The sequence below is a fragment of the Petaurus breviceps genome, unplaced genomic scaffold, assembly GCF_028583685.1.
Source record: "Petaurus breviceps papuanus isolate PSGF00001 unplaced genomic scaffold, PetGlider_PUasm1.0 174, whole genome shotgun sequence".
NCBI classification, from domain to species: domain Eukaryota; kingdom Metazoa; phylum Chordata; class Mammalia; order Diprotodontia; family Petauridae; genus Petaurus; species Petaurus breviceps.
Window position 1 is genome coordinate 2,300,254 of NW_027185761.1, and position 15,793 is coordinate 2,316,046.

The following is a 15,793-nucleotide window of genomic DNA, read 5'->3' on the forward strand; positions in this document are numbered from 1 at the left end:
TGGTGTCACGGTCCTCTTCAAGAACAAAGGACAAACAACAACAGCTATTTATAGAAATAAACAGAGAACTAAGTAATTGGAAAAATATTCACTTCTCATGGGTAGGATGACTCAATACAATAAAAAGACAATATTACATAAAATAACTTATTTGATGCCATACCAATGAAACTACCAAAGGATTATTTCATAGAAATAAAAAAATAATAAAATGTATATGGAGATTAAAAAAAGGTCAAGAATCTCAAGAGAACAAGGAACAAGGAAGAATTAAGGAGTCTAGCAGTCCCAGATTTCAAACTATACTACAAAAGGAGTTAAATTTAGACCACTTCATGCCTTATACTAAACTAGTGTCCAAATGGAAACATTGACTAAATATAAAATATCATATCATAAACAAATTAAAGAAACATGGAAGAAATTATCAGAATTGTGGATTAAAAAAAGTTCAAGACCAAACAAGAGACAGGAAAATTTTAGAAAATAAGATTGTTAATTTTGATTGCAAGAAATTTTAGTTTTTGCATAAACAAATTCAACAAAGCTAAGATTCAAAGGGAAACAACTAATTTTTTGTAGCAAATTTCCCCGATAAAGTTTTCTTTTCCAAGACATGTAGGGTGTTCCAAAAGTCTTAGTGTAGTTTTAAATGAAAATATAAGCTCTTGGTTTGAGTTCTTAAAGGCTTTTTTTCATAGCCTGGCCCCTTTCTTCCTTTTCAGTCTTCTCAAATCTGTGATTCCAAATTACCATCACCCCTCAACAAGGTGTTCTACAAACTAACCTCTCCATGATTTAAAAATCATATCATTTCCTGCATGGATTTTTTTTCTGTGTGCTTGAAATGGTCGACTCTTTGCTTTGTTTATTGTCATCCTTAGTGCCCTTTATATTTACTTATATATCACATCAGAGACTGATGTGTCAAAGTCCAAATGTTTTGTTCCCACTATCACTAATGATGAAAAGAATTTGTTATAGAAATGTTGACAGATTTGTTCCATTTCATCAGTTTATTTTCATTCAAGTAATGTATGCTCTTGGGGCATAGAAATGTTCCTGGAATTATCTGAGTTAATTTGGTTTCAAACCAAGCTTTCAGCAATCTTGTTTTCTCTTCTACCACTCAAGATTTTTGTTTTTCTTTTGATTTTTGCTGTTGTTGTTTTGGGTTGTTTTTTCTTTGGTGGGGGGGGAGGGGAATGAAATTATTCATAATCTTCCACCATCTCATTTGGTAACTTTTTGCAAATAAGTTCTGCATCCCACAATCTTGTTGCCCATGGCTAAAATGTGCCTCTCTGTGGTAGGAGATAAAATACCTTCTGGCTAAGAAGCTTTGGGGATTTTACTCAGAAAAAGGTACTCATTGTCTATACCTTGCTCAGGGAATTAATCCAGAAATCAGGTACTTCCCAAGTAACTAATCATCAGGGTCATGAGGAGTAGAACAAAGAAGAGGGGAAAGAATAAAGATATAGATAGCATCTATTTCATCCCAGGCACTGTGCTAAGCACTTTACAAATTGTTTTTCATTTTATCAAGAAATAAATCCAATGTCTTTTCAAAATGCTAACAACGGTTATATTTATTATTCTGAATAGAACTGATGACTGTTTCCATTACAGATATCTTTATCCACTATAGTTTGACATTGATTTTGTTTTATTTTTTATCTTTTTCATTATTATTTGGAAACTTTTTTTTCTCTTTCACATTAGCTTTAGAGACTACAGATAAAATATCACTACTAGGGGTAAAGGCAGCTAGGTAGTACAGTGGAGAGAATGCTAACATTTGGAGTTCAGGAAGACCTGAGTTTAAGTACTATCTCAGCAACTTACTAGCTGTGTGATCTTGGGCAAATAGCTTAACTTCTGTCTGCCCCAGTTTTCTTATCTGGAAAATGGGGATAATAATAATACTATCTCCTACTATTGTCCTGAAGATAAAATGAGATAGTATTTGGAAAGTGCTTAACAGATATTAAAAAGCTATATAAATTCTGGCTATTAATATTGCATGGAAATAGTGCTTGGAATCAGGAAGCATGGGTGCCAGTTCTGACTCTGTTACTTACTATTTATTTGGCTTTGAGCAGATCACTTAAAATTCCTCAGTTTCAGTTTTCTCATCTCCAGAATGAGGATGTTGAACCAGATGTAGTCTAGAGACTCTTCCAGAGTGAATCTACAATCCTAAAATCTCGATAACAACATGTATCAGATACTTCTGGCCTATGAGAAAGACACATATAGAGAGCTAGGTACCATACTGGATAGACTACTGGACTTGGAGTAGTTCAAATTTCAAATCTGAATTCAAATCCTGCCTCAGACACTTGGGCAAATCATTTAATTTGTCTCATCCTCAGTTACTTTATCCAAAAATCGGGAATAATAATAACACCACAGACTTCACTTTGAAGATCAAGTGAAATGTCAAGTCCTTTGCAAACTTGAAAGCTTATATAGATGTTAGCTACTTTAATAAAGTTAGTAAATTAATCTGAAAGTCACATCCAACATATTTTGATGTCACTCTTATTGTTTCCCAAAGAGTGAAGAAGGTAAAGTTCCAGCAGCATTAAGTGAGGAACAGAAAGTAAAGGAATCATTCTACAAGTCCAGTACACAAAAGTGAGCAATTCTTTTTTCCTGTCATAGAATTTTTGCCAAATTTAAAAATACAGTCTAGCAGATAGGACACTAAACTTGGAGCCAGGAATACCTGGGTTCAAATCCTGGCTCAGATATTTAGAACCAGTCAGCTCTGGCTTTCAGTTTTCTTATCTATCCAATAAAGGAGTTAAACTTGACAGCCTCTATGTTCCCCCTTCACTCCCTAAGAATAAGGTCCTACAAAAATCTTTATTTCCATTTCAGTAGCTGAATATTTGAGAAATATGTAAGTTGTTTCATTTTGGATTTAGCAGTCGATGTAGGAGCAGAATGGGGTAGCTAGAGAACTGGATTTGGAGGCAGGAAGACCAAATTCAAATTCAGGTTCCAATTCCACCACAGAGTTATTCGCTATATAACTTCAGACTAGTTACCCAACCTCCCTGAACCTCTGCTTCCCATAAAATTAGGGTAGCTACTTCTTTAGGGGTGTTGTAAGGATCAAATGAGGTAACATACATGTATGCTTTTAAGGACAACATGAAGGTCAGCTGCTGCTCATGCTAACATACATTTATATAGCTCTTTAAGGTTTAAAGACTGCTTTCCTTCACAGCAGATCTCTAAGACAATCTAGGTATTATTCCTAGAGAGGTAACAAATAGGAGAGCTGGAAATCAAGCCCAGGTCCTCTGATTCTAGACCATGCTAGCTTTTAAGGCCTCAAAAGAACTCAAGGAAAGTACTATTAACAGAACAAAGCTTCCTCTTTGACACAATTTAAAAGATTCAAGTGAAGTCAGTAAGCAGTTATTAAGCACTTTACTACATGCCAGGCCCTGTACCAAGCCCTGGGAATACCAAGAAAGAATTGGCCTTAGAAAAAAAGACAAAACAACAAAAGAAACAAGCAAAAGAGTTCTTATTAATCAATTAATATTGATATTCATTTCAGTGCCTATCATGTGCCAGGCACTGGAACAGGAACAGAGAATATATAGACAAATATTAAATAGCCTCTGCCTTCCACGAGCTAATATTTGTAGGTTTATAATTTTTTTTCTCTGAGGTTAATATTTTTTCTTCTTAGGAAAAAACAAATTAAAAATTTCTTGACCTGATTTTAGGAAGATAATTCTTCAATGAGAAAGATTTCAATACTGTATTGTTCCCATGAATTCTTCCTAAACATTGCTTATGGTTTTCCATCCATTACAGGAATGTTACTGTATTTTTTTTGTTTTTGTTTTTGCTTTTTTGGAGGACTGTTGGGGTTAAGTGACTTACCCAAGGTCACATGGCTTTTTTTTTTTTTACCATTGCAGGCTTTTCATTTTTTTCCCCTAAAAAATGCACTTGATAACATTCTTTTTTTTTTGCCTTTTGGAGGGCAATTGGGGTTAAGTAACTTGCCCAAGGTTACGGAACCAAACTCGGATCTTCCCGACTCTAGGGCCGTCACTTTACTCACTGCATCACCTAGCCTCCCCTTGATAACATTCTTAAGCTCACTTAGAGAAAAGCTGACTTTTCAGAAACCACTACAGAAAGCTGGTGCTTATGGTTTTCTTATGCTTTTGTCAAAATAATTTCAAAAACTTTTTTTAACTTTGAGAAGTTTATTGAAAACTTTACTCATAGGGCAGAGCCAAGATGGTGGAGAAAAGGCAGTTCTCCTGAATTCCTCTCCAAATAATTTTAACTAATGCCTTAAAACAAATTCTGGAGTAGCAGAACCCATAAAAGGACAAAGTCAAACAATTTTCCAACCCAAGACAACTTAGAAAGTCAGTAGGAAAGGTCTGTCCCATGGGGATAAGAGCAGAGTGTAGTCTAGTGACAACTAGAAGTAGACCTTGGGACCAACTGAATCAGCTATGGCAGAGGCTATTTCCCGTGCTCTCAGCCCACAGAGAGTAAGAGGAGTTATACAACTAGTTAGGACAATACAGGGGATCCTTTGCTGACCCCAGGGCACAGCTCTATTGTATCACCCATACACACATCCCTGTCTTGGTCTTGGGTGAGTTACAGTCTTAGGGTAAAGAGAAACACTAGCACACCAGAACTTGGAAACCCAGGGGAGCAGGGATTCTGGTTGTCAATGTTCCAGAGCAGAAAAGAGTGCTTTTTGTCACTCACAGACCAGAGCAGAGTCCAAGAGAGTAGTAAATACACCTCTCCTTAGATCATGATACCTTGGAAAAAGTGAAAATTTACAAGTCCCTAAAATTATCTCCAAAATCAGCTGCACAAAAACCCTGAATCTTGGGAAAGTGCCCTTTCAGTCCCAAAAGCAGAGCCCCACTTCAGCATAGAATTAGAATTCAATAAATAGGCTAGAAAATTAACAAACAACAGAAAATAAAATTGGCTATAAAAAGTTACTATGGTAGCAAGGAAAATCAAAACACACATTCAGAAGAAGACAACAACGTCAAAACTGCCCATCCAAAACCTCAAATAAAAATGTGAATTGGTCTCAGGCCATGGAAAAGCTCAAAAAGGATTTTAAAAATCAAGTAAGAGAGGTAAAGGAAAAAATTGGGAAGAGAAATGAAAGTGATGTAAGAAAATCATTTTAAAAAGGATCAACAACTTGGTAAAGGAGGCACAAAAAAAAAAATACTGAAGAAAATACCTTAAAAAAAGACAGAATAGACCAAATGGTAAAAGAGCTACAAAAATCCAATGAAGGGAATAAGTCCTTAAAAAGTAGAATTGGCCAAATGGAAAAGGAGGTACAAAAGCTCATGGAATAAAATAATTCCTTAAAAATTAAAATTGGGCAAGTGGAAGTTAATGACTTTATGAGACAGCAAGAAACAATAAAGCAAAATTAAAAAATACAAAATACAAAAGAAAATGTGAAATGTCTCATTGGAAAGATAACTTACCTTGAAAATAGATTCAAGGGAGATAGTTTAAAAATTATCATACTATCTGAAAGCCATGACTAAAAAAAGAAATTAGACATCATCATTTAAGAAATTATCAAGGAAAACTGCCCCAATATTCTAGAACCAGAGGGTAGAATAGAAATTGAAAGAATCCAATGATCACCTCCTGAAAGAGATCCCAAAATGAAGATTCCCAGGAATATTACAGCCAAATTCTAGAGCTTCTGGGTCACAGAGAAATATTACAAGCAACCAGAAAGAAAAAAATTCAAATATCACAGAATAGTAGTAAAAATAACACAAGATTTTGCAGTGTCTACATTAAAATATCAGAGTGCTTGTAACATTATATTCCAGAGGGTTAAAGAGCTACAATTACACCCAAGAATCACCTACTCAGCAAAATTGAATATAATCCTTCAGGAGAAAAAAACTGATATTCAATGGAATAGAAGACTTCCAAGTACTCCTGATGAAAAGACCAAGCTGACTTTCAAATACAAAACTCAAGAGAAACATAAAAAAAGTAAACAGGAAAGAGAAATAATAAGGGTTTCAATCATTTTAAACTGCTTATATTCCTACATGGGAAAATGATACTTGTAGCTCCTAAAACATTTCTCATGGTTAGGGCAGTAAGAAGTATATATAGATAAAAGTCATGGGTTTGAATTTTTTTTAAAGCAATTGGGGTTAAGTAACTTGCTCAAGGTTACATGGCCAGTTATTTCTGGGTGTGGTGCTGAGTATCTGAGCCCAGATTTGATCCAGCTCATCCCGACACTGGAGCCGGTGCTCTTACTCACTGAGCCACCTGGCCGCCCCTAAGCAATTGGGGTTAAGTAACTTGCTCAAGGTTACACAGCCAGGTGTTTCTGGGTAGGTGCTAAGTGTCTGAGCCTGGGATTCAATCTCCAGGTCTTCTCAACACTGGAGCTGGTGCTCTTACTCGCTGTGCTACCTGGCCGCCCCACATGGGTTTGAATTTAAAATGATGGAATGATTATTTTTTAAGAAAAAATAAGGATTAAGAAAGAAGTATACACTGGAATAAGGGGAAAGGAAGAGGTAGGATGGGATAAATTATCTGATATAAAAGAGGTACAAAAGAGCTTTTATAGTAGAGGGGAAGATGGGGAAGTGGAAGAGAGGAGTGAATGAACCTTACTCTCATCATTATTGGTTCAAAGAAGAAGTAACATACAGACTCAGTTGGGTATAGAAATCTATCTTACCCTATCAGAAAGTAGGAGGGGGAAAGGTATAAGAGAAGGGGAGAGTGATAAAAGGGATGGTGTATTGGGTAGGTAAAAGCCTGGGCAAAATACTTTTGAGGATGGACCAGATAAAAGGAGAGAGAAAGTAGGATAAACAGAGGGGAAAATAGGATGGAGGGAAATACACAGTAATCATAACTGTGAAAAAAAATACAGCAAATTTTCCTGATAAAGACTTCATTTCTCAAAGATGTAGAGAACTAAATCAGATTTATAAAAATAAGAGTCATTCTTCAGTTGATAGTCAAAGGATATCAACAGGCAGTTTTCAGACAAAGTAATCAAAGCTATCTATAAGCATACAAAAATGCTCTAAATTAGTGTTTATTAAAGAAACACAAATTAAAACAACTCTGAGCTACCACCACATTCCTATCAAATTGGCTAATATGACAGAAGAGGAAAATGATAACTGTAGAGGATGTAGGAAAATTGAGACATGAATGCACATAGAGGAGTTGTGAGCTGATTCAACCATTCTAGATAGCAATTTGAAACTATGACTAAAGGGCTACCCTTTTGACTCAGCAATACCACTACTGGTGATTTTATCCTAAAAAGATAAAAAGGGAAAGGGGTTGTATGTACAAAAATATTTATAGCAATTCTTTTTTTGGGGGGGTCTTTATTAATTTGTTTACTTTTAGTTTACAACATTCATTACCACAATTCCTTGAGTTTCAAATTTTCTCTCCTTCCCTCCCTCTCCCCCCCATGGTGGCATACAATCAAGTATAGTATCTGCAAATACTTTCTCATTAGGCATTAGTCAGGTTATAAAGAAGGATTGTAAAAGATGGAATGAAGAATGGGAAAGAGGAAACAAAACCAAACAAGAGAACGAAAAAGGGCAGGTAGTTTGCTTCAATATGGGTTCAATTGCAGTTCTTTCTCTGGATGTAAACATCTCTCTCCATCATGAGTCTTTTGGGTTTGACTTATGTCTCTGGATTGCTGAGAAGAGTCCAGTTTATCAAAGTTGGTCATCACACATAATGTTGTGTCTGTAATTGTGTACAAATTCCTCCTGCCTCTACTCTTCTCCCTCAGCATCAGTTTGTATAAGCCTCTCTAGGTACATATGAAGTCCATCTGCTCCTCATTTCTTATTGCACAATAGTATTCCATAACATGCATATACCACAACTTGTTCAGCCATTCCCCAATTGATGGGCACCCCCTTAATTTCCAATTCTTTGCTACCACAAAAAGAGCTACTATAAATATTTTTGTACATATGGGTCTTTTTCCCACTTCTATGATCTCTTTGGGATACAACCCTAGAAGTGGTATGGTCAAAGGGTATGAAATTATTTATAGCCCTTTGGGCATAATTCCAGATTGCTCTCCAGAAAGTCTGGATCAGTTCACAACTCCACCAGCAATGCATTAGTGTTCCAATTTGTCCACATCCTCTCCAGCATTTGTCATTTTCCTGTTTTGTCATCTTAGCCAATCTGACTGGTGAGATGTGGTACCTCAGAGTTGTTTTGATTTGCATCTCTCTAATCAATAGTGATTTAGAGCATTTCTTCGTGTGCTTATAGATATCTTTAATTTCTTTCTCTGAAAACTTCCTGTTCATATCCTTTGACCATTTATCAATTGGGGAATGACTTGTATTCTTATAGATTTGACTCAGTTCTCTGTATATTTTAGAAATGAGTCCTATTCTTTTAATGATGGCAAAGAATTGAAAATTAAGGGGATACCTATCGATTGGGAAATGGCTGAACAAGTTGTTCTATATGATTGTGGTGGAGTACTATTGTGCTATAAGAAATGATAAGCAGGGGACTCTCAGAAAAGCCTAGAAAGATTTACATGGACTCATGCAAAATGAATTGAGTGAAACCAAGAGAATATTGTTCTCAGTAACACCAATATTATACAATGGTCAACTATGAATCACTTACTTATTCTCAGCAATCCAATGATCCAACACAATGCCAAGGTCTTATGATAAAAAAAATGCTGTCCCATCTGCAGAGAAAGAACTGGGGAGTCTGAATTTAGATCAAAGCATATTTTTCTTTACTTTCTTTATTTTTCTTGAGTTTTTTTTGGGGGGGGGATGTCTGTGTTTTCTTTCGCAACATAACTAACATGGAAAAAATGATGGCATCTAACAGGGTAGTGTGCTCTTATCGGGGATCAGGAAAGCAATGGGACAAAGGAAATTTTATGGTCTTCTCCCCCCCCCACAGGGGACCTGGATTTGGAGGGGACCCTGGTAAGCAAGGAAAAGTGGTTTTGCTAAACCTAAAATAGGTTTGCTTTTTTATATCCAATTGTATTACATTTGCTGAATCCAATTGTCAATTCTTTGGCCAAAGATTATCCCTGTTTTGTCAATGACATAGAGCGTATGAAGCAGTTCCATTGGATCAAATATATCCACCAAAGCTTGACCCACCACTAACGACATTTGAAAAGATGGCTGACCCCGTTGCACAGAGTAGTACACTGAAAAGATATGAAGCGATGCCATCAATGAGTCAGGTCAGTGAATTTTTCTCATCAAGTTTCTTGTTCTTGTTATTCAAATGTAGCACAAGTAAGTGTGTTCAGGGCATAATAACAGATCCATTTCCATGTTCGCCCTGATCAAAGGAAATAGTAAATAAAGTAAATGATTAATAATTTAAAGGATGTGAAGCTAATACATTTTACAAGCAGTCACTCAATTATTCTAGAGCTCCATGCTAAAAGCATTTAGATTTTTTTTTAATTCAGTTTTTCACTTTTTAGAATGTATGAAACTGTTTCTAACTCAAACTATCTATAATGATCTCTCTGAGTTCCTGTGACTGAAGGCAAATAGAAGAGTTCTAGAATGATAAATGGGTCTTAAAACTGGTTTCAAACTGCATTTTTACAATGTTCAAGTGAATAATCTGCAAGGGTTTGACAGTTCTCCAGTAAAATTCCTTGTCAAGTTGGTTCTCTGGTGTTTCCTTTTTTGCCACTGGACTTGTGATTTCGTTGGCATCGAGAACTATATGTGGAGAAACTCCCTCTACGAACGTATATGGCAACTCCTTGGTATTGTTTAATTTTAGAGAATTGCTTGGGACCCTAAAAGGTTTAGTGACTTCACCAGGGTCACACAGGGTCATTGTCACTGTGAGGCCACCTCTCTGACCACTATGTTGTGCTGCTCCTTAAGTTAATATGACTTGATAAAATCAACCTTAACCTACCTCCACCACAATAGAATATAAGCTCAATGAAGGAACAAACTATTTCATTTTTATGTCTCTAGCACCTGGCATAATGCCCAAGCATACTAGGAACTTAATGAACATTTGTCAAATTGAATTTATTTCATATACCCTAAAGACCCAGCACTTCCTTGGAGCAGACCTGAATTCTTAGGGAAACTTCAGAGTAGATTCAAGCCCTTTGGTTAGGGCTATCGTGGGATCACCCCTTAAACTTGTAACCATGCTGAGGAGAGTATGCACCTAAATTCAAGGAATTTCTACTATACTACACAGTACTGGACACAAACTACCATTCCTTAAAATCAGTACCATTAAAAAACAAAAAGTTGCCCAAATTCTTTTGTTTCGTAGAAGTTTTGTTGATGGAAATAAATGGAACACCACCTAGGGCTCCAAAGTATTTTTATAATGGCACAATTTTTGTTGTGATGTTACATGAACAGATTAAACCCAATTAACACCATCAACAAATTCTGCTCTAGAATCAGAGAATGAAAAATAGGTCCTTTTTCTATCCTTGCATTGTTTATCTTATTAGTAAAGAGACATTGTAGCAGGGAAGTAATTGATGGATGCACCTAAGCCTATATCTTGACCAATATAGGTTCTTTTTTTTTTACCCCCCTTTCCACTTTTGTTTCAGAATATTTGTTTCTGACTTAAAAAAAAACAAAAAATTTCTGATTCCAGTTATTAAATAAGGTCCACAATATCTCAATCACTTTCTCTAATTAGGAGCAAATAGATGAGATAGTAGAAAAAGGTGAGCTAAAAAAATCAACATAAACATTGTCACATCAAGACTAAGTCAAATAAGCACTGGACATGTGGAAATATTAGAAACACTTTTGAGAACCTTTCACTTGCATTATGGACCTTGATAAAGTTGAAAACTCCACTACTTCTATTGTTTGCCATAAAATCTTACTGTCAAATTGTGTTGCTTAAATATATGTCAAAAAACTTGAAAATGTAAGTGATTTATCAACTGCTTTTCCCCCCACTCATTCTGAGAACTGTTTTAGTTTGTTGGGAGCCTCTGGGACAGATTTCAGACAAGATCCTTCACGTCACCAAAAAGACCAATTAATTAGTAAGTTTCATTTTTTTGTACTTGTTGGATTCAGCAATAGTTTTTTTTAATGACAGTCCAATTATCCATTCTATATGTCATATTATTGCTAATAATACTAATAATTAATAGTAATAATAAATTTTTTTAATTTTAAAATTTTTTAAAAATTAAAAACAATTTTTAATTCATTCAGAGTTGGGAGACATATCACCTAGTAGAAAAAATTCCAGGAGTGATTTCCGATGCACTTCAATGGCAGCAATAATCAAGTCTATTCCCCTTCCCATTTTAATTTTTTTTGTAAAGTATGTTAACATAAAGTTGGGATTGAATTGAGGTATGATATGCCCAGAATTGAGCAGTTAAGTCACTATCCCACTTCTTCCAGGAGTTAAACAAAGGGGCTTCCTCTCTTCTATTGATATCTTTATCTTTTCTTAATGGAAAAGGTTGAGTACTAGCACCAATCACTTTCAGATGGAGACAGGGGAGCTGATAATGTAAACAAGGAAAGAGTTCATCTGTTTTGAGATGAAACCTTTAATCCCATCCCACCCCAACTCCCCAAAAATGGTTTTTTGTCCTAGACAAATAGCTTTCCTTAAATTTCTTTTTAAAATAGTATTTTATAATCATTTTCCTTTAGAAGAGATTTATCCCAGGTGTCTGGGAAAGGCTTTAGAAGACAATATTTTTTCTTAATATTTTCAGCTTTACAAAAAATGTGGTTTTAAATATGATTCACAGTACCATTGAGAAATACAATATACATTATAGCCTAGAAAAAATAGGAAAGAAAAAAGATAGAGCTTAAAGGAAATATCCTTTAGCTTCTCCTAAGCATAAAGGGGGTGGGGGGAGTAAAAAAAAAGAAAGAAAATAATCATACCAAAACCAAGTGCCCATTAATGTGACAAGTATCCAGTTGTCATCAGTTGGGACCAGTGGGACCTGGTTTTGCAACAGGAACTTGATATGGGTGAAGGGAATCTGCAGGTTCATTGTCAAGTGCCAGACATTCCATCCTTCCTTCTTACTTTCCTGTCTATTTTGTTAACCCCTCCTCTCTTCCCTTTCCCCAGACTATTCCCTCAGATATAGGTTAACATTCAGTCAGAACTTGAGTTCACAGTTAAATAATTTTGATTAATTTGGTTAATTAGTAAAAATCATGATAAAAAAGACATATATATCATAGAATACAATATTCCAGTAACTTCAAAGCTCCAACTCACAGAGCAAAATTTCCCTTTCCCTTTGGAATTCACTTTCATTACCTTCATATTCATTGTCTTTTCCCAAAACTCTTCCCTTTTCCTAACTTCCCTCTTCCTGCAGAGGCCACAATTATCCATCCTCCCAGGAACCGAGGATGTCAAACTAGATGTCATCTTTGATTCTTCACTCTTAGCCCCATGTCCAATTAGTTGCCAAATCCTGCCCCTTCATAATATCTATTATATATTACCGCTTTTGTCCTCTGACACTGCCACCACTCTGGTGCAGGCTTTCACTACCTCATCCCTAGATTATTGCAACTGCCTACTGGTTTGTCTGCCTATTGTAAGCCTCTCCCCATTTCTACCCATCCTCCACTCAGGTGTCAAAATAATCTTCCAAGCAGAAATATAAAATTTTCTGTTTGACTTTTAAAACCTTTCAGACCCTGATGCCTTCTGACCTTTCCTGGTTTCCACCATACTCTCTTCTATGTACTCTGCAATCTGTCTCTTAGATGTTCCTCCAACAAGGAATTCCAAATGGTCAAAAATTAATTATCACCTAGGGCTACCTAGCCCTGCTGTGCAGGTAGGTGTTGCGTTGGATTGCACAACAGCCCTGGAGTCAGGAAAAATCATCTTCCTGAATTCAAATCTGGTCTTAGACACTTCGTAGCTGTGTGGCCCTTGGCAAGTCACTTTAACCCTGTTTGCCTCAGTTCCTCATCTGTAAAATGAGCTGGAAAAGGAAAAGCACTCCAGTATCCTTGCCAAATGGGATCACAAAGACTGGGATATGACTGAAAAATGACTGTGAAACAAGTATTCCTGTGGCTTCCTCCATACAATTTGTTCTGGTTAACAGCTCACAAGAGGTGGCTTTCTGTGTCTTACTGTGACTAGACAGGTATGAAGTATATCGATAGTATGTTGATAGTATATTGATAGAAGTGAAATAGGTTATGGAAAAGTGAAATGGGGTAAGGGGATTAAGTAAAGCATTCAGAGTGAGTTGATGGAAGCATCACTCAGGCAGATGGTGGAATATGGAGAACATGAAGCAGGATCTTAAATTGGGAGTTCAAACCAGAAAGAGAGTAAGGGAAATATACAGGAGAAATCACAATGGGTCAATGAGCAACAGGTCATTATCAGGAGTTCCAAGGCTTGCATCAATAAGAAGTAGCAGCTGTGGTAGGTTGAGACAACTTATAAAATGGTTTTCTGGCTATATAAGGTGTGCCAACGGAGCTCTCTCATCATGTGTTGTTCATTGATGGGGCAGGGCTTCTGAAGTCCGATTCTTCCCTTTATGGTGAGTTCTGGGGATCAGAATAAGCTAGAGCTAAGGCCCTGAGAGAATCTTCAGGAACTGGTTTAGATGATAGTAGAATGTTCCCTGAACTAATTAAAGCAAGGTCCCCGAAAACCTATTATTCCTGGGGTTAGGGAAGGGAGGGTCAGGCTGGTTAGAAATACTAGTTTCATCTTTGGTCCTAACAGTTATTAAATTCTTATCTCTAAATTAATTACCGATGTTTTCTCTCTTTTTCCTAGTGTGAGCCCAAGTAGAAGAACTCAATACATTCCTCTGTACACGTAAGTAAAACTTTCTATTATTGTGCAATAAAAATATGGAACTGATATAAAAATGATAGTGGGCCTCAGGGCCCTTTAGCCTTGCTTATAAATCATTGATAAAACAAGCTCAACTTATCTAAATGGTGTAGCACAGTGCTTGGTCCATAGTGGACACTTAATAAATGCCAATTGATTGACTGCCCCCAAGCCTAGATAATTGACTATAATATTATTAGCTATTATACATGACTTCTATGGGGTATTATAGAATTTCTGAGCTGGGAAAAACTCTTGTTATCATTTTAACCAACCCTGTCTTTCAGATGGGCCCACTTTGACTAAAAGAAGAAGAGTAAGGCCACAGCATAGCCCAAAAGTTTGTCTCAGAGTTCATTTCCATTCACAAAATGGTGATTCAGCCCCTACTGTTAGAGTTTTCCTGTTTTCCTGAAACTGATCACTTCACAGAATTAGATCCAATAAATGGTTAAGGATCTATGATTTCAAAAATTGACATTGCTCTTGTATGTTTCTGCAGAGCAAGCATTCTACCATGGAAAGAGTTCTGGGTTTGGAATCAAAGGATCTGGCTTCAAATTCCAGCTCTGCTCCTTATTTTATGCCCTTGGGCAAATCACTTCATCTTTCTCCTCAGTTCCTCATCTGTAAAATGAGGAGGTTAGACTAGATGACTTCTGTACTTACTATTATGTCTAAACTTATGATGCTAAAGGGATACTATGGCAGGAGTATGTTGGCATTTACACTTTGGGGCCATCTTACTAAATAGACTAGTGGACTTGAAAAGGAGTTCTCCTACCCTTCCCACTTTTCTTATAAATAATATATTTCTTTCATCCTCACAGTGGTCATGCTGAGTCATTAAACCCTGATGACAGAGATGATCCTGATGGTGACCTTACATCTTTGGGCAAGCCTCGGACCTCAAAGATACTTTATACAACTACAAGCTAGTAAGCTGTGTTTGAAAAAATGGGTGTTCATTAATTCGGGAAATTAATGGTTAACTTAGTTACAAAAAAATGAAAAGTGGCTATATGGCTGAGAAATATGTGCTTGCAGAGAACTGAATTTGGAAATTTTGGTACAGATACTGCAATTCCATTGCAATAGGCAAGTCCTGATGACAAAACCCTGTCTACCAATGTACCTGCTCTGCAATTTATGCTCTTATAAGAGTCCCCTGAGGGCACTGAGAGGTTAGGTGACTTGCCCAAGGCCACAGAGCCTATATGGGTCAGAGACAAGTTTTGAACCCGGACCATCTGTTCTCTGAATTCTCTCCATCTACTATGCAACCCTTTCTCTTAGAATTTAGAATTAAGCAATCTGTATTTAAATCATAGCTCTATTTTGTACATATATGGATGTAGACGCTCATTTTTATAATCTGTAAAGTGAAAGGGAGCTCTGCCAAAAGATCTCTAAGATCCTTTTAAATGTAAAATTGATAATCCTTTACACCTATGTGAAAACTATTTTAAAAATATTACATTGCAAAAGAATGCTGCCAATCAGATGAGGCAATATGGTGAGATTAGTGCATTTTATCTCTTTTACCAGAAAAAAAAAACCTCAAAATACTATGCTAATGGGGGAGGGAGGTCATTTGGAGAAGAATGATGTCCACAATGACATTTTCTGCATGTGAAGAATGGTGTATTGTCTTTGCTAGTATGGTGAAATAAAGAATGAAATCTAGACAAGGCCCTATAATAATCATAACACCATAAAAAATTTGCTTATGATATCACCCTTTGTTTCTAAATCATGTACCTATTTGACCTTATATTAGTATTCAGTGTGATTTGTTGGTCTATATTAATTTGTGCCATATTGTTTCCCAGTTTTCCCAAAAATTTTTGTC

At 36.2% G+C, this 15,793-nt stretch overlaps 1 protein-coding gene across 1 annotated transcript in view; it reads left to right on the forward strand.

Moving 5' to 3' along the window:
* The window catches only part of SPMIP7 (sperm microtubule inner protein 7), a 72,743-nt gene that overhangs the window by 20,958 nt on the left and 35,992 nt on the right, over window positions 1-15,793 (forward strand). The window contains exons 4-8 of the mRNA XM_069084511.1: window positions 2,571-2,643; window positions 9,166-9,304; window positions 11,055-11,122; window positions 13,882-13,923; window positions 14,772-14,879. Coding sequence (XP_068940612.1) covers window positions 2,571-2,643; window positions 9,166-9,304; window positions 11,055-11,122; window positions 13,882-13,923; window positions 14,772-14,879 — 430 coding nt within the window. The remainder of the gene's footprint in view (window positions 1-2,570; window positions 2,644-9,165; window positions 9,305-11,054; window positions 11,123-13,881; window positions 13,924-14,771; window positions 14,880-15,793) is intronic.